The following is a 24,847-nucleotide window of genomic DNA, read 5'->3' on the forward strand; positions in this document are numbered from 1 at the left end:
TTCTGTCAATTATAATTAGGAATTAAATTATCACAAACTATATCCTATATCCGTGGAATTACTATTATTTATAAATTAATATCATGTATTTGATTGAGGTTGATGTGAAGTTTGATTAATTTTTTTGTTGTGAAATTATGAATATTTAGGTCAGTTGGGAAAAAAATAATTATTTTAATCCATCTATTAGATAAGTAATTTTTATTTATGTAATATTTCTTTGAAGTATTTGTCGTGTTGGATTCCATTAGATTTGGAGTATGATACGTTAATGGATCATAAGGACCAACAGAGCCTTGGACCGGAGATGGACCGGCGCCCGTTGCAAGGGTTAAATTTGAACCGGAGCCGTCGGGTTTAAGCGGCAAAGAAGGGGCCGGGAGCAGATAGCACGAGCGGCGGCGGCAGAAACAGCGGCGGGCGACCGCGCGCCATCCTTGCGGGAAGAGATCTCGGTGGCCGAAGGCAATGGAAAGCGCAAGGATGCATCCTGCTTCATCGGAACAACGGTCCTCGCCCAAGGCTAAGTTCTTGGCTTACCAGAACCCCACCCTCTCGGCCGCCCTCACCGCCCACAGCCTCCGCCCCTCCCCCTCCGCCCTCCTCCTCCTCTTCTTCGCTTCCCTTGCTTCCGCCACCTTCTTAATCTCCGTCTCCTCCATGTATGCTTCTCTTCTCTATCCTCCCTTGCTTTCGGACATTTAGTCTTTGCTCAAAGTTGTGATCTTTGCGTTTTGCGTCCGGTTGTTGGATCTCACCTGCTTACCGCCCCTGTTGCTTTGTCTCTTAGGGAAGACGATCTCATCAAAAAAATAGGTCGGATCCGTGTTTCCGTCAGCACAGCCCGTAAGCTTTTCGTCTCTCCACCTCGATCTGTATCTGTTATGTTTGTTGATCGCTAGCTGTTTGTAAAAATTACTCCTCGGTGCATCGCAGAGTTGCTCGTCAAGTTATTGGAAGCAATGATCGGACTGGTTTTTATCGCATCCTTATCAGCCCTCATTCGAGCCTTGTCGCTCCGCAACCCAACGAATGCTCTGGGAAATGTTTCCGCCGCTTCTCCTTCTCAGAAACATAAAGAGGTGAAAAATGTACTCACCCAGCGCCAACTTGCTCTTCTAGGCTTGAAGCCGAAGGCAGCCGAGAGGATCACTGATGCTCAGCCTATCAAGAAGCCACCCCGGTCGAGGCCTGTCCCGTCTTCTGAGCCTCTAGTTCCTATCCGCAGGTCGTCATTCAGTTATACACCTTCTCATTCATCAAGAGTTGGGCCTGATCAACTGTGTTCCAGCGGTGGAAAGAAGGCTGCTTTGTCCCCAATGTCTCCGCCTTCTTCTCATTCTCATGTAGCGTCTCCTTCGACTCCGTGGTCGAGGCACAGCGCAGGGAGTGCCAAGGGGATTCAGTCAGAGGCAATGTTGGAACAATACTTGGCCGAAGTAGATGAGAAGATTATGGAATCAGCTGCTGTAGCGGTTACACCCCCACCACCTGTTCGGGGCATTGTCATCTCGAGCCCCAGTTCAGTTGCTACCCAGAGTACTCCTTCAGGTGCTGCTAGAAGTACACCACTGAGGCCTGCCAGGATGTCTCCTGGTTCTCACCAGGGGTACAACACACCGTCAAAGAAGGGAGAGGGTGAGCTCCCTGCCCCCATGTCGATGGAACAGGCCGTTGAGGCATTCGAGTACTTGGGCATCTACCCGCAAATTGAGCTGTGGCGGGACCGCCTCAGACAGTGGTTCTCTGCCATTTTGATCAATCCCCTCCGTGAGAAGATCGATACAAGTCACATTCAGGTTTTGCAGTTAATTTCATTTTGATTTAGGATCCATAGTGTCTGCTTATTACTTTCTGTTGATTTGTGCCCTTGTTCTGATGATCCTTGTAGGTTATGCAAGCAGCAGCCAAGGTTGGTACTTCAATCACGGTCAGCCAAGTCGGAAGTGACTCACCGAGTACCTCACCACCATTCATGTTATCTCCAGTTGGTGGAGCAAAGGAGTGGCTGCCCACTGTCACTGTGGATGAGGATGGGCTACTTCATCAGTTACGTGCTTCCCTCTTGCAAGCACGTGATGGATCAATGTGTCAGTTACATTCACTTCTCATATATCTGCCTTGCTCATTTTGGTTCTAAAGATCCACTTTTGGTCTTAGCAAGTCATCTGTTTCTTTTGGTAGTAATGTCTGGCATATATACATGGTGATGTCTGTGCATTTCATGTGTCTATGTTTTTTCCTATGTGCAGCACAGACATCCTTTGCTGGTATGCAACAATCACAGCCAAGTCCGCTCCTCCCTGTCATACAATCGTGCGTTGATGCCATCACTGAACACCAGAGGCTCAACACACTGATGAAAGGAGAGCTGATTAAAGGTTTGCTGCCACAAAGTAGTGTTCGTGCTGATTATACAGTTAAAAGGGTCCGAGGTATGATTAAACCTGTCAATTCATCCAACTTCTTTCCGTTGAGTGGGAATGTGTCCCCAGGGAATATCATGGCTGTCATTAGCTCATGATGGTATATCTCTTTAAGAAATTTTGTTCATCAACAAACGTCAATAAAATTTTCGCAGAGCTTGCTGAAGGATCATGTGTCAAGAATTATGACTATATGGGGAGTGGAGGTGGTTTTGACAAAGGAGACAAAAAATGGACGAGCGAGCTTCCAACTGACTGTCACCTGTTATTGTACTTACTCTGTGCTTTCTTGGAGCATCCAAAATGGATGTTACATGTTGACCCCACATCTTATTCTGGTGCACAATCTAGCAAGAATCCTTTGTTCCTGGGACTTCTTCCTCCCGTAGAAAGGTTTCCTGAGAAGTATGTTGCTGTCATATCCGGTGTGCCATCCGTCCTTCACCCAGGAGCTTGTATCCTAGCTGTTGGAAATCAAAGACCTCCAATATTTGCATTATACTGGGACAAGAAACTGCAATTCTCTCTTCAGGTGACTACTATTCAGATAGTCTCCGTTGTCTACTTTCATCTAATTGTCTTTACAAGACTCTCAGATAAACTAATGTTTTGTTTTTCTCTTCCCATATTGGTAATATGCTTTTCACCATGTCAAAATCAAATTTACCCTTTTCCAGCTTCATATGTGAAAGTACTTATAATTTTAACCATATCAACGGTGTAAGATTATATGCTAAAAATTAGAAAGAACATGGGAAAGCTACACTTAAGAGATCGAATAAGATATAGTTGATAAGGCCAAACAGATTAAAGGTTTTAAATTTTGCAGTGTTTCTTAGGGTTCAAAATTTTGCTTGACATTGCTCCATGATGCCAATGCCATACTTAATGTTTGCATATGATGCATAACAGTGAATCCAGCAGTCTAAACACTGCCTACTTCAATCCTATTTCCACTTCTTCTTCTTTTTTTTGCTTTTATTTTGTAATATTTTTCTGTAATGGAAGATGAGGAACTTATATGGTATAGCATGTTTTTCATTTATTCAGCTCACCTAACTTTCTCATGCCGAAGATGCTCAATGTATCACATATTTCATATGGTTCCTCAAATTTCCTTCGTAAAAGAAAAAATTATAAGTTTTTATGTTATATTTAGTCTGAACCCAAGTGACATAGTATCAGATACTTGAGATCTCAAGGTTTTATGGAAGATGCGACTAAATTGATGTAGGACATTTATAAGGGAATGCTTAATATAATGAGAGAATTGGGTGGAGATGGATAATAAATAAAAAGGCTAAAATGAAGAGAGAAAATGAGAAAATCTGATTTGTTGAATTATTAATTTAAATAAGAAAAAACAAGATGATTCAAGGAGGGTTTCAGGACATCCTTCTAACTTATGTTATTGAGAGGTCGTTCCACGAATCTTCATTGTGAGCTGGCTTTGGGAGAGGAGAGGGGAGGAAGACAGAGGACAGTGTTGGACTTGCTCCAATTCCTCCCACTCGTATCAGAGGAAAATTGTAGCCTTGTATCACTCACACATTATGTGGGGAATAGCACACATATTCAGTCAAAGATCGATGATCCATTATAATTCTAGGCCTCAAATAAAAAAAGTAATTAAAAAAGAAAAAAAAAGAAATTGTATCAAGGTGATTTAGTATATTGTATATGGTCATTTTCAATTTTGCAAGATAAGGATTCTTTCCTTCTCTATTTTATTTTTTCTCTACTTTTTCTTTATCATTAATCTAGGAAATAAGATCATGATTGCATAGGATGTTGTCATGTGGCAACTTAAATATGTTAATTGAACCTGAACCCGAGTTCACCATTAATCGAAAGTGATTTGAATTGGTCCTTTTTTTTCCCATGTCTGCAAAATGTGGCTTGATTTTCATCATAAATGTATAGTAAATGTATGGTTCAGGTTTCTACTAATGTGTCACAAACAAAGGAATTTGGCACTGTATCGACCTTCTGTTATGGTAGCAATTGACCAAGCTGGGTAATCTCACAATATAAAAGCTTTGGACCCAAAGGATTTGGTTTTGTATAACTTGTTTCAACATTTACTGACATCGAACTTTGGTTGGCTTCCTTCAGGGAAGGACAGCATTATGGGACTCTATTTTGCTTCTCTGTCACAGAATAAAGACAAGCTATGGAGGCATAGTTAGGGGAGTCCATCTTGGTTCCTCGGCTTTCAACATCCTTCCAGTGCTTGATTCAGATACTGAGAACTGAAGGACCGGTTGGCAGCAAATCTGTAAAAGAAGTGTTCTCTTTCAGCTCTTCTTTTTCGCTGTAGGCTGTTTGAGAGGACTCGAACCATTTCTCTGAAGGTCTGATGTGCTAGCAGGCAGCCAGTCTGTAAAGTATGTGTTCTGTTTCAGCTCCTTTGTTTCACTAGATGGATGTTTGAGAAGATTGAACCATGTCTAGCAGGGTCTGATGTGCTAATCATGTTGTACTAATAGTTGTACCATGAACAGATCTTAATGCTCTTACACTAACCAAACTCGGTGCTTAACAATTGACATATCTGTATCTGGCAGGTACTTGGATTTTAATTTTGGGACTGCCTAATTTTGTGGCTTGCCTCACTAGTAATTTGTTAGGATATTTAGATAGTTCTCCATCTGTTAGCACCACTGATTGCTTGTGCTTCAGAAAATGTTCCACTGGGCTTAGGGTTTGCTGTTGTCCTATAATTTTTGCACATTTTTCTTGGGATGAGTCCCAACAAGCTCAACATAACCAGTGCTTTTAGATTACTCTTAATATCTGTTTCATGGAGCATTTGTATCTTCCTGGAATCAGTGGATGCTTTTTCTAGAGAAAATATCAGCATGCTTTTCAAGACTTGAGTCTTTGTCCATCATGATGTCAAAATTTTGAGCTACTAATCACAATTTTAACTGATGATTCACTCCAACAAACTAATTGTAAAACACACTGTTGCACAATAAAAGGAATCAATCAACCATACAAGGCACAGTAAATAGTTACAAGCCTTTCTTAATAGACAATGAGTGACCAAAGGAGTCAGCAAAAACACTCCTTTGGTGTTTGGTAAATCTTATGGGACAGTTCAGAATTCTGGAGGAGAAGAAAAGACCTCAAACTCTACAAGCCTGATAGTATATTCTCACCCAATAAGAAAAGAATTTGTAAGGTAAAATCAATACTCAAATAGATTTTGTGCAGGTGGTCAGAGGAAGGAATCAACGACGAATTCTTAACCAGCCTTGCTTTTCTGACGAGTCTCTGATGCAAACAGGACAGCAAAAATTTGAGGTTAAAAGGCTTAAATCATGGGACAGAAATAAACTAGTAAACAGTCACTGGGCTTTCCCTTCTCGGCTTCATTTTGGTGGGCAACGAGTTCATTCTCCTGGTGCAGTGATCTTCAACTTCTTTTTGGACACAGGCTTCTTCTTCCTCGGTGGAAGTGTCTTTTGAGCATAAGAGCTCATAGTTGCCAACAAGGAACAACAGCACAAGCCCACCGATAACTTAGTTGCCTTCTCCCTGTTGAAGTTTCCCTGCTGTCAAAACATACACTCATACAAGGAAAGGGCATGATAGATGAGAAACAGTAATATGATTCTGAGATCAGATGATAAGCAAAGTTTAGTTGAAGTCAAGAACAGCACTTAAGACACTGAGATGGAAGATCAGAACAAGATAACGAAAAAGAAAGGCCAAATTCTAAGTCAATTAGTTCTATCATTCACCATATGAACACCATAAATATACAAGTAAGAAATGATTAGCATCGATGATGGCAAGTAATAAATGATTGTCATTATTATTTTAGAAAAGAAAAGAAAAAAGAATCGTAAGTTCAATCTGCTTAAACCCTATGAAGATTGGAGATGGACGCGACATATGAACTCCTATAGAAGACAGACACCTTGTGAATCTCAAACCTTGCAGCTAGACCACTGGTTGAGGCACAAACAGGGCACAGGCAACAAATCATAATCGATGCAGGATAGAAATTTCCATTAACAATGATTACTTTATGGAACACAACGAACTTGCTTTGCGAGTATCTCACAGATCCCGCTTGAAGTAGGGTACTGGCATTCACAATCTTTACTCGTCTAAACACCATTTCGGGCGTTCAGCACATCGATCTCATTATCGTGCTCTAAGAGTTAAATCGTTTAGAAGGATATGAATAATTGTAAGCATTCAGTGTGGAACATCAACTGAGGGAGCAGTGATTGATGCAATAACGGTACCAATCAACATCAGATCTGCACCGATCTCACACAACCGCAGCGCGATACGTGCGGGGATAACACATCAAAAGCGAAGATCAGAAGATGAGGCCTTACGGAAGTTTCGGAGAACTGTTCATCCATGGCGACAGATCCCACCAAAAGCCGCCCCGCACCCTCTTCTGCGTGCGTCACGCGTCCGGTTGATAGGAGAAATCGATGGCTCTAAAGGAGGTGGAAACCCACCGGAGAAAGAGGACATCGAAGGGACGAATCAAGATGGCTGCCTCTTACCTTCCTCCGATTCCAGAATCGGAAGGATTCGCTGGATTCGACAAGACGAGGTGAAAGAATAAACGGAGATGCGACGGGACGGATAGAGCACGGGTTAAAATATTAGGTGTAGACATCCGACGGGTCAATTGCTTATCATATTTTTTATTGTCTTACTTGCAAGTCAAGTCAATTGTGAGCTTTATAATTTGATTGATATAGAATCCATAATATTATTATTCATATATTAAATATATTTTTTTATATTTAAATATTATGATAAACTTTATAAATATTATTATTATTATTCATAAAATTTAGTATTATTATCGATCTTGATAGTAATTTTTAATTTTTAAAATAAAATTAGTTAATTAATTAAAAAATATAAATAACTCATGAATTTCTCGTCCTATGCGGAGATTCTCCATTCCTGTCCCCTATGAGATAAGACAAGGATAAAGTTGAGGACGAGAGAAGCACTCTTAGTCCCTTTGATATTTAAGCATACCAAGATGTATGTGATCATGTGCGATAAGTAATGATATATCGATAACTATATCAATTCAATTTTAAATAAATTAAATCAAACAAATCTAAATCAATTGAACCGAACCTACAACAAAGAATTGAATTGATTTTATTTTGTTAATTTCCTATACATATTTATAAAAATTATATTTATTATTATTTTTTATTTTATAAAATTTTAATATTATTAATTAGTTTTGATAATAATTTTATTTTTAAAATAAAATTAATTAATTAGAATAATATGAAGGATACATAAATTCCTCAACCCATATGGGGATTTTTCATTCCCACCCTCGAAAATAGAATATGAGATAATGATAGAAATATGGACGAAAATAGAATATGAGATAATAATAAAAACAGGGATAGAGAAACACTTTTGGACCTATTAATATTTTTAGAGTTAAGACACATCAAGACCTATTAATATTTTTATATGTATTATACATCAAGACATGTTACAATCGATTGCTATTACTGTTCTATTGTTGCATCGATTCTTAATTTCACAAAATAAAAAATTAGACATCACCTCTTAGTCTCATAATTTGAGCCTTACAAATGATAAATATCAATGCACTCTTTGATCATCAATTCATGTGAAACCGAGGGAAGCTGCTATCCCTACACGACGCTTATGGTCCTCTTTAGACGGAAGAGAGGACTATTTTGGAAGATGGTGACAACACAGGCCAAAGATTGAGACAACGGAGTTGCATCTTAATAATCAATCGGTGGGGACTATTTCTAGTACAGCCACCATAATGGAGGCCAATGATATTGGAACGAAGGAGAAATGATATCCTTCTCATGATAAGCTTCGAGTAAGGCCAATGATCCTTTATTCTTTTTGTTTGTTTGCAAGGAGGCGTTTCCATCACTGGACTCGGTGTTCATCTACCAAACATGGCATATTCTCTATAATAATCCTAAGCAAGTTGTTCTTCAGAAAGAACAAATGGAGATTTCTTGGTAAACAAATGGAGTTGTTCTTCAATCCACTTCAAAACTGACATTACAAAGCCTCCAACTTTGTTGTTATTCCCTACTCCTCCTCCTCGTGTTCTCCATCCCCCCCCAACTGTTCCTTTGTTTGATGGTTACCTTCTTTATCCTCATCATAAGCTCCATCGTAAAGCATGCGACGAGTTACCCATAAACCATGGAATAATCTATGTTTGGTGGACTAAAAAAGAAGAAGCTAAGTTGGATGAGGACTTCAACATTGTTATATTTAGCTGATGTAACGCTAATGTAGTAAAGTAGCATAACGTATGCGATACATGTGGATCCATGTGACTCCAATCACCGCGGATGGCTTGCTTTTGATGGGTTGAGATCGAATGGAGGAGTAGACAATATATAATATTCGAATTCGATTTTTAGTTGCAAGAACACATTGATGTGCCTATATAATTTTGGGTGAAAATTTATAGACTCCCACATAGAATCTAATATAGTAATCATAATTTTGTTTTTTGTTTTGGTCAGAGATAGTTATTGGGGAGCAAAAGAAATAATTTCAAACGATAAATGAATAAATAAAGCGAGGATGGAGTTGGTGTCTGTTAGTTTTGATGAGGAACTCTGAAGTCAATGAATCATTCTGCCATTCCAAATCTATCAGAGTTGTTTATAGAGATTAATCTTCCCAACTGCTGATTCGAATCTCTCTCTCTCTCTCTCTCTCTCTCTCTCTCTATAAATACTCTCCATCATTCTCGTTAATTTCAGCATATAGTCTCTCTCTAGTTCTCTAATTCTGTATCTCTGAGTGAGCCAGAGGCATCAAGAAGAGAGAGAGAGAGAGAGAGAGAGAGAGAGAGAGAGAGGCAAACAAGCCAATGGGGTTCTGCACCCTGTGCTTGTTGCCTACCTCCTTGTGCTCCTCGTCCTCCTCCTCCTTTTGTATGTGTCTGCTGTTGCTGGTGGGGAGCCTCGCAGCGGCGGCGGCTTGCACGCCGGCGGAGCAGCAGGAGCTGGACAGGATCGCCCGCCTCCCTGGCCAGCCTCCCGTTGACTTCGCGCAGTACTCTGGATACGTCACCGTCGACGCCCGGGCCGGCCGAGCCCTCTTTTACTGGCTCGTCGAGGCGCCATCGGCCGCGCAGCCCGCCCCTCTCGTCCTCTGGCTCAACGGCGGCCCCGGGTGCTCCTCCGTTGCCTACGGCGCCTCCGAGGAGCTTGGCCCCTTCCGGATCAGGTCCGACGGGAAGACCCTCTACCTGAATCCTTACGCCTGGAACACCGGTGGTTTCTCCCTCCAAGATTCGATTTTTATGCGTTTTCGCCGTGCGTGTTACTGTAAAAACCCTTCCTTTATGAGCTTTGCTGATTAGTTTTTGGCGTTGGTAGTGGCGAATGTGCTGTTCTTGGAGTCGCCGGCAGGCGTTGGGTTCTCGTACTCTAATACCTCATCGGATCTCTACACTGCTGGAGACAACAGGACAGGTTAGTTTACTGTCTTCAAGAAAAGAAAAGAAAAACTCATCTTTTTTCGATCATTACAAATTTATGTTCTTTTCTGCTTCATTTATCCTTGTTAGCTGCGGATGCCTACAAATTCCTCGTGAATTGGTTCGAGAGGTTTCCTCAGTACAAACACCGGGAGTTCTATATAGCCGGAGAGAGTTACGCAGGTACCATGTGACTCATAAATGTACAACCTTTTTGTCAAACATTTCTGTGTTTGAAGCCAATCCATCGGATCTCCAAATTGGTTCGTCTCTCACCTCCCAGGGCATTACGTTCCACAGTTATCTCAGCTTGTCCACAGGAAAAACATCGGTACTCAAGATCCCACCATTAATTTCAAGGGATTTCTGGTAAATCCTGCAACCTGTTTGCTGCTTTCCCGTTTTTTCTGGTTCTTGTTGAGGTTAGATTTGATGCTTGGAGTATCATTTAAACTCAGGTTGGTAATGGAGTCACTGATGATTACCATGATTACGTTGGGACCTTCGAGTACTGGTGGACTCATGGCCTGATCTCAGATGCCACCTACCGAATTCTGCGGGTTCACTGTGACCACGAAGTCTCTGAACACCCTTCTGATGCATGCATAAAGGCCCTTGATGATGCCGATACAGAGATGGGGAACATAGACCCCTACAGCATATACACTCTTCCATGTAATGATACTGGATCTCTTAGGCGCAACCTAAGGGGTCACTATGTGAGCACTCTGCACTATTCTTCTTCTTCTTCTATCATCATCATCATCATCATTATTTTGCTCAATGTTTATGTTTTGTCGTATTAGCTTAATTTTACTTTAGTTGAAATTGTATAAGTTGGATTAATTCTTCATCTGCATCTTGTGTTCTTGCTGTTAAAATGCAGCCTTGGATGTCCAGAGCTTACGATCCCTGCACCGAGAGGTACGCCATGGTATACTACAATCGTCCTGAGGTCCAAAAAGCACTGCACGCGAACGTTACTGGAATACCATACAGTTGGGAGACATGCAGGTTCATTTTAAAATTATTATGATTTGTTTATGCACTATAATGGGAATCTACAGTATGTTTTGATGGGTTGAAATGACATTAATTGCTTTGTTTTGAATTCTCAACAGTGATACTATCGGAGACAATTGGGGAGATTCACCAAAGTCTGTGCTTCCTATTTACCATGAACTTATAGCTGCTGGCCTAAGGATATGGGTTTTCAGGTACATTTCAAACATTTGAGGAAGAACTTTTATTGTGTGTTTTTTGTACTTAACTTTATGAACTTATATATGGGTAAATTTGCATCAAAATTGCTGGAATTAATGTTTCTGTACTCTGTATTCTGAAAGAAACAGAAGTATTAACTCGATGGCAGCTAATTGAAATGAAGCAAATGTTTTTTATTAATGTTTTTAGTGAACTTTCACCAAAGATAAAAAAGACGGACTTGTCTTCATATTCCTTTTTAACAGGTCTCCTCTAAGGTTAAGAGAATCCTAGTATGCTTTTTTATTCATTCTCTACTAATTTTATTTTTATTTGACTCCTTCGCAGCTAGTTATTCAACAAATGGCATCCCTTCTTTTACGACTAAATTTATGCTAGTTTCTTAATTATTCAGTATGTTTTGGTTGTGCTTGTGAAGCTCAATGGTTTGCAATTCTAAACCTTTGAACAAATACTCCAATAATGAAATATCCAAGAAACAACTAATATCAAATTGACTGAAAGATTTCACAACATAAGTAATACTTATTCATCCGTAATGAGAACTTAGTAGGATAAGTCTTCATTTGGTGAATTTTTTCTTCTCTTTAAATTACTAGAACTTTGAATCAGATGTGTGTTACTGAAACATTAAATTGTATTTAACCTATGAAAGAAGTGAGTTCCAAATGAACAAACATTTTGTCTTGTTTTCTTACCATATGGCAGCATCCCATAGAAATCACAAATTCATTTTGGCTTGAGGTTAAGCATAATTACTGTCCATTGCATATAATCATTCATTAATGCAGTTATCTGTTTTCCTTCTTAAACTGCACTTTTTTGACAGTGGTGATACAGATTCTGTAGTCCCCTTGACTGCAACAAGATACTCCATTGATGCTCTCAAACTAAAAACTCTCAAGAATTGGTATCCATGGTATTACGATGGAAAGGTCAGACACAAGAACCCTTTCTATTATGCTACTACTTGTTCATGTACATTATCGAGATGTTTCGGAACCATTTCATGCTCTTTACATGTTTAATGTTATAGGTCGGTGGATGGAGTCAAATCTATGAAGGCCTAACCTTTGTGACTGTTACTGGGGCCGGACATGAAGTCCCTCTTCATCGTCCGCGACAAGCTTTGATACTCTTGAAGCGTTTCTTGAAGAATAAGCCCATGCCATCTTAAAAACCATGAGAAGGAAGCTCAATGGAACCTTGGGTTGCTGCTACAGAGAATAAAAGATGGAGAGCCGTTATCTTCTCCTTTTGATTTGATTCTTGGTGGATATAATCTTCTCTTTGTTCCAACTTTCATTTTTCGGTGTAATTTGATATCGTTTTTGCTTTTTTTTTTCAATTTTTTTTAGGAGCCAGCAACTATACCATATCATTCGATGTCGCGTTGAATAAAATGCAAGGGTTATGATCAAGCTGTTTATTTATGTATTTATTAGCTAGAGAGTAATTAGCATATGTCATTGGTCATTATATTGCCCCCTCTATTGCTAGCACTGTTTGTTTCTGTGCCTTCCATGGATAACATAATCCATTAGGTCTCAAATAGCTAATCATGTTCTTTCATCTCTTTATCTACTAATCTGTATAATAGGTTTGCTTTTAAACCTAATAATTGTACTTCAATTCAACGATGTGAGTAAACAAGGATTTGAATTCACATCTTTCATCATGAGTTGATGTAAGAACATCTTTTCCAGCTTGTTGGCTTTCCTGCCTGCACCAGGAGAGACCAAGGCACTGTATCAAGTGCAGTTTGCAGCTTGTTGTGAAATGTTAATATGACTTGCAAATAAGGAATTGATGTGCTGACAACAATTAGGCTCCTTGGATTCGGACTGCAGGCTGCTTTATGTGCACATCAAACCAGAAGATTTCACCAATCCATGACTGTGTTCAGAAAAGGTTTTCAATGGCAAGAGCAAAACAATCTTGCTTATGAGAAGTGCTATTGCATTATATCATTTTGATGCTTGTCAAGGGAGGGAGAACAAGTCTTCATGGATGGCTAAAGCAAAATGGCTCCTTTTATCATTCACAAAGTCATTCCAGCAAAATAATGGCTCTCTTACTTTAAGGGTCTTCAGCCCTTTTGAAGTCTAGCAAATGATGATTCTCTCACCGGAAGGGTCTTCAACACTAGTGAAGTCATTCTAGCAAAGAATGAAGGTCTGACTGGAAAGTTCTTCAGCCCTAATGCTATTCTCTTTGCTATAGGATTATAACAAGAAAAAGGAGGAGCACAGCATTCAGTCTGGAAGCAGAAGCAAACTCTGGTCCAAAATATAACGTGATTCATGTAGTAAAAAGTAAATAAACAGGAGATTTTGTGCTGAAATATCCATTAGACAAACACTGGCATATTAGTACTGAAAAGAAAACAGAGGCTTCTTCTTTCACTATTATTCTCCAAAAGTATCAGTTTGCATGATCAATCTGAACAGTAGATAAACGAAGTATCCATCACTGACACTGCAAAACTCCAGTTGGAATTATCAAAATGAAAACACATGATTCCTCTTAGTCACGAGCTTTGACGAATCTGCAGCCTGCAACGGGTAAATGGAGCAATTTATTCAAAAGAAGAAAAAAAGAGAGCACAGGTCATCAACAAGATTAGCTCAGGAAGTTTAACCATTAGATCGGCCGGTGGAAATTTGGAGCACCCCGTTCATTCTCACGAAAATAATCAGATGACTCAAATAAAACATAATAATGCAAAGTCCCAGATATGATTCTAAATGTAACTTTTCATTCTACACATTTCAGATATTCAAAAGGATCTATGATGATACCACAGTTAGCAGCATGTCATTCTACAGATTCTTTATCAAGCCATTGTAGCAGCTTTCTTCTTCTCATCGAGTTGCTGCAACTCAATCAGCCTTTCAGCCCAAGCTTTCTCCCTAGCTACTGCAGCCATTTTTCTTTCAATCCTCTTCATGTCCCTCTTTTTCCTGGCCTCTGCCTGTTGAGCTTTGCGCTTCTTCTTTTCGGCCTATTATATACATAAAAGAAATAACATTAGCAACATGCAAAATCTGATAAAATATAGAACCCATAGCCCTAGTCAGATATGCACCATCAATTGCAGCAAACTGAAAAACAAAATATATCTACATATTCCAAAACACAAAGCATGAAATTACTTTATTATTATTAACTAAATGCAAAACTGAAACAACTTTCACATCAATTAAAATAATGAAAATGTACAGTGCACCATGAAGCAGTTGCCCTGAGTGGATTTAAGCAAAATTCCATTATATCAAACAATCACACATGAGTTGCCCCTTAGATCTTGCTGCTGTCAGCCAGTCCATGACAAAATTGTGCTGCACCCACAATTGCAGGTGATGGGAGCATGACGGAGATGTGGCAACTAAAATGACAATGAACAGGACTATGTTTCCCTATAGAGGCACTGTAGCCCACTTGACAAGGAGTAATGGAGGAAGAGGAAGGACGGAGGCCACTATTGGTAAAGGTATCCGAACTCTTGGCAGAGTCTTCTTTTCTAGGGAATGGTAAATATTAAATTTATTTGTCATTTTGAATAAGGATCTTGAGTTTATTCTCTGATGCTAAAGTTCTATAATCTTTTAGAATGAGGAATTAGATTCCTTAAGTGGAAATTTTGATATTAAAAGGAAAACAAGTGTACTTTTTGATCCTTTGCAGGGTATGTGCTACTCTTTCTTTGTTTCTCATGACAATGATATCAAATGAAAATTATACTGTTGTCAAAGAAACATCAAGTATGGAAACTATAGTTACTATTTGGAAGATGTTCAACAAAAACAACCAGTAAATTTCTAAGATTAATAATAGTTGAAACAAGAAACTCCAATTATATAAATGAGAAAACATGCAACACACCAAGATAAATGCCTTCCTCTGCCTGATGCGCTTCTTTCTGTTCCTTCCCTGAACACTTCCTTCATTTGGTCGACTTGCAGGAATTGGTTCTCCAGGCACATACTGCACCCAAGCATAAGGGCCTGCGGACTTTCATTCGCATGTTATCATAAAGCCAAAGAGTAAATAAACAATCACATACAGTCTGAAGTAGTTGTCCAATGTGGTATTCAGAAAATAATTTATCCAGATCTTGTGAAACCTAGTCTTGGGCTTCAGCATAAAGATGGGGGGGAAATAAACTAGCAGGTTCTCAATTTCTCGAAGGACTCTGTTGCAGCAATTCTACATGAGATTCACTCATCATATATGAAAAATAAAGACAAAATTTACGTAACAATGCAAAACCTACAAAAACTCCCACAGGAAATCAAGGTCTGAATGTATAGATGGATTTGACATCACAAAACCTCGTACAACCATTACTATCATAGATAAATTTCCAGTCATGACTTATAATCAAAATCCCAACTAATTACGATCCATGTAGAAATCCTGGAGGAAGACTTCTGCAGAAGGTTAACATAGCAAATTCTATGATTGTTCAGTTATCTCACAATTATATTCTTTCTCGATGAAGAGAACAAATGAATTATCACACTTAGCTCTGTGATCAAACAATCACAGCTAAGATGGTGGACATGCCAACTCTTTGAATGAAATATGATCATGACAGTAGGAACATATTCTACATATATCAGGACAACATAACAATGGACAGCATTCTTTCGAGTATTAAAGGTTTTTATGGCCAAGGAATTATGCAAACCAACAAAAAAGTTCCAAGCCACCATGCCTTTTTTCAACCATTATTCAATGTATCTTAACAAGGAAGACCAGAAGTGGCAGCAGTGGTAACTAATATCAATAAGAAAAATATGTTAACTATCCAAATTATCTTCAACTGGTCATCTGAAATAGCTAATGTGTCCAGTAAACTAAAATAGAACACTGCTAGGGACATGGATAGATAAAATGGGACAGAAGAGAAAAGCATCCGCAATCAGATTTGAGACCCCAAAATGTGTTCCAGTTCTTAAATCATCAATGGAAAAGATCTGATGCACCACGAACAACAGGTTCCTAGAGTTATGTGAAGATCACTGACTTGAAATTAACCTCGAGAACACATATAATTGATCAGGTCTATTATTTAGTGATACTGAGATGATTCAGAAGAAAAACAAACTGAAATGGCCAAATGTAGAGCTGGAATCGCATCGCGTCTTAGACATCGGCATTGGATAACTCACAAACCTCGAGGTCTAAGGCTCGCCCTTTTCTTCCGAGGCTTCGTCCCGGGCCTCCTCTTCGGAAACCTGGTATCAGTCAAACTGTTAAAAGCTGTAGCACCGGCGGTAGAAGTCGAAAAGAGCTCCCTTTTGAAGCTCGATCCGCCGACGGTGTCGAAGAAGATACTCTGGTGGATTCTGCTGGTGGAAGCAATCGGCGATGATGAAGAAGAGACTTTCCTCGACAACGGAAGCGAAAGCGAAAGAAGACATCGAGCCGACACGGGGCGGAGGATGTTCCTCAAAGCGCCGCCGAAGGCCATCGCGATTTCCCGCAAGTTACACCAGCAAGAAGCAGTACCAGCGCATCTGCCAGCAGTGATACTGGAGAGATTAGACTCAGATCCATCAAAACAGAAACGCAATTAGATCATGTATTCAAAACGAAATCCACGAGAACTCAAAAGCATCCATGACAAGATCGAATTTTTCCGATCCACTTGTTCAAATTTCGATTTCAATCGAGTACCAGGGTTCAAGAAACCAAATTGATCGATGAAATATGACAGTAGTTGGAGACCATTTCTTCTATAGCTTGGATCGGCAATAGCCTAGCGCTGAACCCTCATCGTTACCCACCTCTCGGAGATGACGGCGACGGCACGACCCGAGCAAAATGCGTCGCGTACGCCGCGACCTAAAGCGAAGGGGTTGCGACCACGGAGAAGGCTGCACACGCACCGCTCACGTGTCCCTGTGCAGTCTTGTGTTGACCCGGCATACCACGTCAGTCGCATCAACTCAGTCACCTCCCACGTAAGACAGCCGGGCCCCACATATATATATATATATATATATATATATATATATATATATATATATATATATATATATATATATATATGGTTTAAATCTGGTAAATTGCATGGCAATTGATTGTGAGTTCGATGATTCAACTGATGATGATGCATAGCATTATTTTTGTTTAATTATTGTAAAGAAGACATAAAAAAAGAGGACTACATTTGTGTACGTGTAATAATTTGATACTAATGGATGTATACTTGTAATTAGCAGATGAGAAACAAAAGCATGACATAAAAGGTGAAGGTGATGATGAACACAGCAACAAGCTTAGCTTTGTGGCACACTAATGGCGTCTTCAAATTCGATATGGTGTGTTGTATGGACGGATTTAAAGATGGGACTTGGATTGGTTCTGAATCTTTAGTCACATCGAATCGAATCGAATGGTTAGAATAAAAATTATTTTGAAACCTTTGTCAATTACTAACCAGAGGAACAAAGCGAAAACACCAAAATAAGCATCTTCTGTGATTTAAGGCTGCACGCAAGGAATAATAATAATAATATCATAGAGAGAGGACAAGCTAAATCGAATGATTGATCACACGGATCATCATCTCCTGATCTCTCTCGGTCCCTCGAATAATAATAATAATAATCAATCAGTGCTGCAAGTGACGGACGAGGACGTACTCGTCGTGCATGATTGCGGTGGTGGAGCATATTAAGTAACTCTCTTCTCTCTCTATCTCTCTTTTCTTCCCTCGTTGGTTTTTGTATATAATTATTGCTATTGTTCTTAACCCATCATCCTTTGTCAAAACCTTGTGGTTGGATTAATGCAAGATTGGGACTCATGACATATAGTCCAAATGCATTATTAACGCGTTCCATGTCTACGTGCCTCTGTAAAACATAGAATATTCATGTCCCCCGTATGTCCAAGTTGCAGGGTCACAGGTTATGTATGGTACAGAATGATACTGTATGAGAACAGTGCTGGCCAACACAGAACAGCACACATCGAGACAACAAGACACTCCTAACTGTGACAGTGATCAGTGGGGAATCATCAGAGCTCATCATCTGATCTGAATAGTCAATACGATGATAGAACTAAGATTCATAAATTTGTTTTTTTGAAAATATAAAGAAAATAAGGTTGATACCGTAGGAAATGTATATGAAAGAAATAAAGAATAATAGTGTATATGAAAGAAGAATATTATAAGGCAGAAAATATATGAGGAGTAGCTTAGGACGCAAGTCATGGAAGCTCTCACTTGGATTCCTCCCTCGTTCGTAAGCGTGATGACACCCTAACGCATGCATGGCTTCGTCGTCCCCCTGTTGGAACAAAAGCAATGGGAAAGCTGATTCATTTCCGCGTTGACAGATAGACGCGACCCCGCACACACCCCTCCCCTCGCCATCGCCCACAAGATCTTCTCCCTCTTCCCTTCTCTTTCAAGATCGATGCGTTGAAACTGTTGACTCTCAGGAGTTGGCAGTTCACACATTCTTTCCTCCCTTCCTTCTTCTCGATCTGTCTCTTTTGCCTCGCTCTTCACTCCATGGATCTCCACCGTCAGCGCCTTAACCCTTACGCCCAAGTAAACCCTCCGCCAGAGAGCGTCGAGCGGTTCCCCCAGTGGACCCACGACGAGACCAGGGAGTTATTGGCCATCCGTGCCCAGCTCGACCGGAGCTTCACGGAGACCAAGCGCAACAAACCCCTGTGGGAAGCCACCTCCTCCATGCTCCAGCAGAAGGGCTTCTTTCGGACCCCCGACCAGTGCAAGTCCAAGTGGAAGAACCTCGTCACCCGCTTCAAGGTCCTCTCTCTCTCTCTCTCTCTCTCTCTCTCTCTCTCTCTCTCTCTTTCTCTCGTACCATATTTATATGGTTAGTGTTGATTTGATTCAGGGAATTGAGTCGGCGGAGGGAGAGATCGGTAAGCAGTTCCCTTTCTATGAGGAGATGAGGAGGATATTCGCGGACAGGATGGAGAGGCTGCTTGTGTTCGAGAAGGACAAGGGGAAGGGGGTGCAAGTCCGAGTCAAGGAGTGGGAGGAGGAAGCGGAGGAGGAGGAAGAGGAGGAGGAGGAGGAGGGGAAGGCGGAGGAAAGTAAGAAGAGGAGGAAGGTGACTAGGAAGAAGAACCACGAGGAGGAGGTGAAGGATGCCCTGAGGGAGTTCATGCGGCGGCAGTTGGAGATGGAGGCTCGGTGGGCTGATGCAGCCGAGGCGAGGGAGGCGGAGAGGCGAGCTAGGGAGGAGGAGTGGCGGAGGGTGATGGAGAGCTTGCAGGAGGAGAGGATGGAGATGGAGAAGCGGTGGAGGGAGCGGGAGGAGGAGCGGCGAGCCAGGGAGGAGGCCCGCGCGGAGAGGCGGCACGCCCTCGTCATGGCGCTTCTCGATAAGCTGGCCCAGAAGTATCTCTAGCGTTGCAGCAGCAGTGACAGATGTTACCTGGTAATGTAGGGCTTCTCTCTGTGTGGCAGAGTGGAAGATGGATGAACTGAGAAACCAAAGGTAAGTTCTCTGATCTTTCTCCTTCTTCCAGCATCCAAAGGCTGGAGATTGCACAGAAATATAAAGCAGCCAAAGGCTTGAGTAGCTTTTGTAGATGCTTTGCTTACCACCAAGGATTAGTATCAGTAGCACCTGCTAAAGTAACAGAAGCATGCAAATGCTTCTTCTGGCTTCTTCCACTTTGCCATTTACTTTTCAGACTCTCACTTGCTTCATCACCAATATAACTCCACCCTTTTTCTCTCATTGCTTGTTTATGCTAATGCCATGCCAAAGCTTCGAAGAGGATGAGAAGAAAAGAAAGGAGGAGAAAAGTGATACCTCTAAGCCTACCACGTCACTCACTTCCCCAACACAGGATATCTTGCATTTCTCATGGAGTTGCTTATAGTGTCAAAGAGCTATACAAGTTCTTTTATGCATTACATTATCTTTCCTCTTTTCCATAGTTGTCTTAATATTTGTAGTTACATATCATGCACCCAAAAGAAAATGTCAAGCTAATAGGGGAGCTCAATGAAGTATCTGAGCTTTAGCAGATCTACAAAATTAAGCTACCAAGAGATGCAGTTAGAGGCATTCCTCATATTAAGGATCTTAAGGTGGATAATATAGGCATGCCATTTGATTAGGTCCAAAAGACTTCCTTAGTTATTTGGATAATAGAGAGGCTAGTGTGGATGATCTTTTCTATGCTCTCGCTTCTTTGGTTGCCTATCCACCATCTTTGCAAGGAAAATTATGTTCATCCACCATCGAGTTTCTGCTGACTTGTGTTCGATGTTGTGTTCTCATTGTTCTTTTCTTTGAGACAGTGATAGATGTAAACTTTGACCTATAATCTTCTCTTCAATAGATAGATAGAGACGATAGTATATAAGAAATATTTGCTTTCATAAACGATTAAAGGTCGTTTCAGATTAAAACAAATTGACAAAAATGTCAACAACTATAATTAGTGACATGAGAAAGAGATCGAGAAAGATTAAATGAATAAAGATAATAATAAAAAAAAAGTCAATCGCGAGATAAAATTGTGTTGGGGGGCATAAATGGCTTTGACATATAATCTAGCTTTGCAAGCTGAAGCTAAGGAGATTTATAGCTCCTGTAGTAAACTTATGTAGGTAAGCACATGAAAAAAATGGATCAAAAGGGCATTCTAGAATGACAGAGAAAAATATAAATATTACTTAGGCAGAAGAACAAAGCTAAGTCTGTTAGAATTCTGGAATCTTTCGTCATTAGCGAAGAACGGGTTATTTGATTTTTTTCTATGTTGTGGCAGCGTGCATGCCAAAAATTTCTTGAGGAAATATTTATGTTTCAAAAGTTTTTTTTTTCCTGAGAAAAGGGAAATTTTTTTCATATTGGTGCATCTCATGTTCTGAATTCCAATGTACTTGATGTTAAGCAAAAGAGTTAAGAGAGAATTATTATGCTATTTCATGAGGATTTCAGCAATTTGGCTTGATAAAAAAGTTCCTTCATGTAATTATACATCAGTAATATTCAGTTGAAGTTTCAGTATGGGATGACTCTGCAAAACAGAGACTTCAATGAAAGATCAAACTGATCAAATAACTTAGTTTCATATTGTATGCAATTGTTTGGTTGTGGAGGGTACAAGCAAGAGAGAAAAACACCAAAATAATTTCTCTGTAGAATAGTAATCAGAACTGAACTTTCATCAACCAAGTTTAGGTCAATTCACAGAGCCTAGGTCAATGTCAACATTGAAAAGTATTAAGCAGTGACTGCACATTGATTTAGAATAGTTCAATTGGATTTATTCTACATTAAAGGAATATATACTGTAGATTTAAGCTTACGTTCTATTTGACTGATTCATTATGGAAAGAATGATGTAACAAGTCCCTGCTGTTCTGTAATGGTGTTTTCTAGATTCATGGAAGGACCTTTAGGTTTCCCACTGTCTCCTTTGACATTGATTTGGTAAAGGAATTCAGAGATGGAATGTGTAGAACTGGAGCTACAAGAATTAACACAAAGAACATGATTTGGTGGCTATATGGACTGCCTAAACTTGCCTTGAAGTTTTGATTTCAATGGTTTCATCATCTCTGTCAATGTAGTTAATGGAAACAATGATTTCAAGAGCAAGGGAAGGCTCATGGTCAACAATTAGAGTTTAGACAATCATGCCTTCTGTGTTGAGGTCATTATACTGTCACCTGCTCAACAGAAGCCACCAGCACATCTCAGGATTAGCACATTGACCAAATGTGTCTGTACACTGGTGAACAGTTTTGACCCAGAAAACCAAAGCATGGTAAAAGATGTTTTGGGAATCAATCATAATGATCTCAACCTCATTCATTATGATAGATTTTGAGAACTAAATATAATATTATACTTTTATGTGTAGAAAGTTTACTAGCCATTTATTTTAGAGCTCACAACAAATGGGCTCTGCTTTTTTCCCCCTTTAATGAATTGATCTGCGCAACATTTCAACTACTTTAGAACAAAACAGAAGAAGAAAAAATGTTTTGATTTGACCATCTTGATCATTGTTAGATTCAGAGGAGTTTGGCTTGCTTCGTTGAAAACATTGCAACCCATTTGCCTAATTTCTAGTGCTCCAAACATGGTACTCTTTAATGAACTTTGTCACTTTGCAGGCTTAATGTACTCAGCACAGTAGAAGCTTGAATCCTCAGGCAGCATGATGAGGTATTTGAAGGATTGAAGTCCTCCTCCTTTCCACAAATTAATCTGAAAGATTCAAGAGCCAGAGTCATTCTGCAGCAACAGAAGGAACCCAAATGGCTTTTTGACACTTTTGAGGATGATTTGGCTGACAATATGATGCAGTGCAGGATACTGAATTCAAGATTGCATATTCTGGCTGGATTTCAAAGTTCCCACAGACTAGAAAAAAAGGCTGGAGTTTTGTTCAGCCGCATAAGCCTTTCAATGATTTTATTCAGGATTGTGGATCCCAAAGGACAGAACCTGTTCATTGCAATCTTCAAGTACTTCTTTTGAGGAACCTTAAACAGTGCATGCTTCAGGTGTCGTCAGATCACATGCTGCACATTGTGTATGAAAACATCATTAAACTCATCTATGGAAGACAATTGAGAAATACATCTTCAGAACAGAAAACAAGAACAATAAGTTGGGTTGTTCGACCACACAGACTGAAGAATTCAGCAATTCCCATGTCCACTATTTTCTTACCTGAACATATACCCCTTTCTAAGTGTTAATTCTCATGAATCCATACAAAAGAACAGCTCCAAAAAATGTTACAGATGAGGGTTGTAACTCAGGAATGCTGGGTTGAACTAGAAGTGAGATTAAGTCAAATTCAGCATAGACCATGCCCACAGTTAAGACTGACCTGACTGCGAGCTGAATCTAAGTGTAGTTTTCAGGAAGTTTAACTTGGATTAGGTTGGTGTATGGATCTAAAATGAATGGGAGATAGGATGAGGATGGCCAAAAATGGGTAAGGGTTGCTGGTCAGGAATCAGATTGCATGATTGGACTGACTTGGATCATAGAGATTGTATTAAGGTGAAAACTTGGATATGTAATGTTGACCATCTCAATAAAAGCTGAAAATTTTGCCCAAAACAAAAATAGCTACAATTATCTCTACCAGAGTTCTTCACCAATTTGTCTAGCAACTGAGAACAGTGGAAGCTCACTTTGGTTCTACTTCTCTTTGAGAAGATGCCAACACTTGTAGCAATCAGCATCAGTACTCTTCTTTTGAATTTGTACTTCCAGTCATACTTTCTGTTATCCTCTTCTGTGTTCTCACCTTTGCTTCATGACTCTCCTATTGTTCATCTTCTCTCTATGGATATCCCTGCAATTATGTACCACAAAGTTGTAGGCCGACTTCTCCTGTTTGAGGAGAGAGACGGATGGCAACACAACAGTGACCCATATATCTCTTTCTTTCAATCACCATCTCAAAGTGACTAGGAGAGGCAAAGAATTCTGGACAGGAATGCGACAGGAACATTGTTGACTTTGGAGAAGAGAAGTTATCTAACAATAGAAATGAGTTTACTTCTTGAACTAGAAGTGGTGGAAAGCCTCTATGACTTTAATGGTGGGTGATTTTGACTCTATGGTGGCCTAAGTTCTTTGGATTGCAGCTGGATAGTGCGGAAAGACAAGATATGCTTCAAGTCTCACTCACGATTTTGAATTCCAATTTCTTGATTTGAGTTGGGGCACGAAGCAACTTTTAGAGGCTTGATTGACTTTGATGTGCATCGTTGAGAGAGAGAGAGAGAGAGAGAGAGAGAGAGAGAGAGAGAGAGAGAGAGAGAGAGAGATTTGCAGTTTACAGGCAAAAGGATTTACCTCTTTTTGTGAACAAAGCTGCCTAACTTGATGTTTACATGGAAGAGAGATGATTAAAATTGCTTCTTTCACTTGCTGATTCCGAACCACACAAGCTTTAGATAACAAAGCTTGTTCTTGCACAAAATTTTATGGAGATTTGCTTGGTGCTTTAGAGTTTAGACCTGACACAAGAAGAAGAAGAAGAAGAAAAAGAAGGCAACTGTAGGCAGCAACTCAGACATGCTCTGTATCATAATTCTCCAGCCATTTTTTTTTTCTCTGAGAGGATCAAACTAATCAAGAGCATCATATGTTTGATCCCCAGGAAATAAAAGGAAAACTAAAAGAAAAGAATATGAAGACAGAAAACACAAGGGCAGATGTTCAGAAAAAAATTTCAACTCACAATCTACAAATCAAACAATGAAAAGGAGGATTCTGACTCAGCAATTTATTTTTCTCATTCTTCAGCTTCTTGCAACACACAAAAAAAAAAAACTACTAATAGCTAGAAAATATAAAAATAAATACAAACAGCTTCAACAATCCTTACAATAATACAATGTCAAAGTCTTCTTCCTCAGTTCTGCCATCAACACAAGATTACAGCTTATCAGCAACTTGAGCATGAATGACATAATAGAATTGAATCCAAAAATCTTTGAAAAATCATGTAAAATATCACCAATCATGAATCAAAAAATCATGTAAAATATCTTCGTACGATTCAAGGATACATGAATCTACAACCACATTAGTAAGTTAATTAAAGTGGACCAACTGCTACCACTCAATAGTGACCTTTCTGGCAAAGGATAGAACCATGAAGGCCTTTGCAAAAGGGCCATGCACTTTATCTTTTA

The 24,847-nt window shown here is 39.8% G+C and overlaps 4 protein-coding genes and 1 long non-coding RNA gene across 9 annotated transcripts; 3 read left to right on the plus strand and 2 right to left on the minus strand.

Moving 5' to 3' along the window:
• The first annotated feature begins 357 nt into the window (after positions 1-357).
• Positions 358-4,979, plus strand: LOC135587960 (uncharacterized). Its single transcript, XM_065079853.1, has 7 exons — positions 358-662; positions 791-846; positions 937-1,799; positions 1,892-2,090; positions 2,253-2,435; positions 2,582-2,958; positions 4,542-4,979. Exons 1-7 carry the CDS (start codon positions 469-471, stop codon positions 4,680-4,682), a joined length of 2,013 nt encoding a protein of 670 aa, XP_064935925.1. The 5' UTR covers positions 358-468; the 3' UTR covers positions 4,683-4,979.
• Positions 4,980-5,381: 402 nt separating this feature from the next.
• On the minus strand, positions 5,382-7,030 carry LOC135587961 (uncharacterized). 2 transcript variants are annotated; one of them, XR_010476019.1, is made up of 2 exons: positions 6,785-7,030; positions 5,382-5,983 (listed from the first exon to the last, which is right to left on the minus strand). It is a non-coding gene; the product is annotated as an uncharacterized LOC135587961 (long non-coding RNA). The 2 variants fall into 2 exon arrangements; XR_010476020.1 differs by having other exon boundaries at positions 5,382-5,986.
• A 2,165-nt stretch (positions 7,031-9,195) lies between these two features.
• LOC103995426 (serine carboxypeptidase-like 27) lies at positions 9,196-12,575 on the plus strand. The gene is made up of 9 exons (XM_009416014.3): positions 9,196-9,724; positions 9,830-9,925; positions 10,021-10,113; positions 10,214-10,299; positions 10,389-10,649; positions 10,817-10,944; positions 11,052-11,147; positions 11,984-12,089; positions 12,191-12,575. The coding sequence occupies exons 1-9, from the start codon at positions 9,319-9,321 to the stop codon at positions 12,329-12,331; spliced, it is 1,413 nt and encodes a 470-aa protein (XP_009414289.2). The 5' UTR covers positions 9,196-9,318; the 3' UTR covers positions 12,332-12,575.
• Positions 12,576-13,434: 859 nt separating this feature from the next.
• On the minus strand, positions 13,435-17,079 carry LOC103995424 (uncharacterized). Of its 3 annotated transcripts, none has more exons than XM_009416011.3 (5): positions 16,950-17,079; positions 16,336-16,679; positions 15,040-15,161; positions 13,956-14,158; positions 13,435-13,709 (listed from the first exon to the last, which is right to left on the minus strand). In XM_009416011.3, the coding sequence occupies exons 2-4, from the start codon at positions 16,631-16,633 to the stop codon at positions 13,991-13,993; spliced, it is 588 nt and encodes a 195-aa protein (XP_009414286.2). In that variant the 5' UTR covers positions 16,634-16,679; positions 16,950-17,079; the 3' UTR covers positions 13,435-13,709; positions 13,956-13,990. The 3 variants fall into 3 exon arrangements, with proteins under 3 accessions (XP_009414286.2, XP_064935926.1, XP_009414287.2); XM_065079854.1 differs by having other exon boundaries at positions 16,891-17,031; XM_009416012.3 differs by having other exon boundaries at positions 16,840-16,993.
• A 1,445-nt stretch (positions 17,080-18,524) lies between these two features.
• LOC135587963 (trihelix transcription factor GT-3b-like) lies at positions 18,525-23,123 on the plus strand. Of its 2 annotated transcripts, XR_010476021.1 has the most exons (3): positions 18,525-18,952; positions 19,044-19,652; positions 22,298-23,123. XR_010476021.1 is itself a non-coding variant. In XM_065079855.1 (2 exons), exons 1-2 carry the CDS (start codon positions 18,692-18,694, stop codon positions 19,560-19,562), a joined length of 780 nt encoding a protein of 259 aa, XP_064935927.1. In that variant the 5' UTR covers positions 18,525-18,691; the 3' UTR covers positions 19,563-22,291. The 2 variants fall into 2 exon arrangements, 1 of the variants encoding a protein (XP_064935927.1); XM_065079855.1 differs by lacking the exon at positions 22,298-23,123 and having other exon boundaries at positions 19,044-22,291.
• Positions 23,124-24,847: the final 1,724 nt, after the last annotated feature.

This window comes from Musa acuminata, chromosome BXJ1-8 (genome assembly GCF_036884655.1).
Source record: "Musa acuminata AAA Group cultivar baxijiao chromosome BXJ1-8, Cavendish_Baxijiao_AAA, whole genome shotgun sequence".
NCBI lineage: Eukaryota > Viridiplantae > Streptophyta > Magnoliopsida > Zingiberales > Musaceae > Musa > Musa acuminata.

Excerpts from the sequence above, each read along its gene's own strand:
- LOC135587960 (XM_065079853.1), top strand. The coding sequence starts at position 469 with ATGGAAAGCGCAAGGATGCATCCTGCTTCATCGGAACAACGGTCCTCG. Across the intron at positions 663-790 it reads TTAATCTCCGTCTCCTCCAT|GGAAGACGATCTCATCAAAA; the intron begins GTATGCTTCTCT and ends TTTGTCTCTTAG. Across the intron at positions 2,959-4,541 it reads AACTGCAATTCTCTCTTCAG|GGAAGGACAGCATTATGGGA; the intron begins GTGACTACTATT and ends GGCTTCCTTCAG.
- LOC103995426 (XM_009416014.3), top strand. The coding sequence starts at position 9,319 with ATGGGGTTCTGCACCCTGTGCTTGTTGCCTACCTCCTTGTGCTCCTCG. Across the intron at positions 9,725-9,829 it reads TCCTTACGCCTGGAACACCG|TGGCGAATGTGCTGTTCTTG; the intron begins GTGGTTTCTCCC and ends TGGCGTTGGTAG. Across the intron at positions 10,650-10,816 it reads GCAACCTAAGGGGTCACTAT|CCTTGGATGTCCAGAGCTTA; the intron begins GTGAGCACTCTG and ends GTTAAAATGCAG.
- LOC103995424 (XM_009416011.3), bottom strand. The coding sequence starts at position 16,633 with ATGGCCTTCGGCGGCGCTTTGAGGAACATCCTCCGCCCCGTGTCGGCT. Across the intron at positions 15,162-16,335 it reads GGCGAGCCTTAGACCTCGAG|GCCCTTATGCTTGGGTGCAG; the intron begins GTTTGTGAGTTA and ends GAAAGTCCGCAG. Across the intron at positions 14,159-15,039 it reads AGAGGAAGGCATTTATCTTG|GCCGAAAAGAAGAAGCGCAA; the intron begins GTGTGTTGCATG and ends TGTATATAATAG.
- LOC135587963 (XM_065079855.1), top strand. The coding sequence starts at position 18,692 with ATGGATCTCCACCGTCAGCGCCTTAACCCTTACGCCCAAGTAAACCCT. Across the intron at positions 18,953-19,043 it reads ACCTCGTCACCCGCTTCAAG|GGAATTGAGTCGGCGGAGGG; the intron begins GTCCTCTCTCTC and ends GATTTGATTCAG.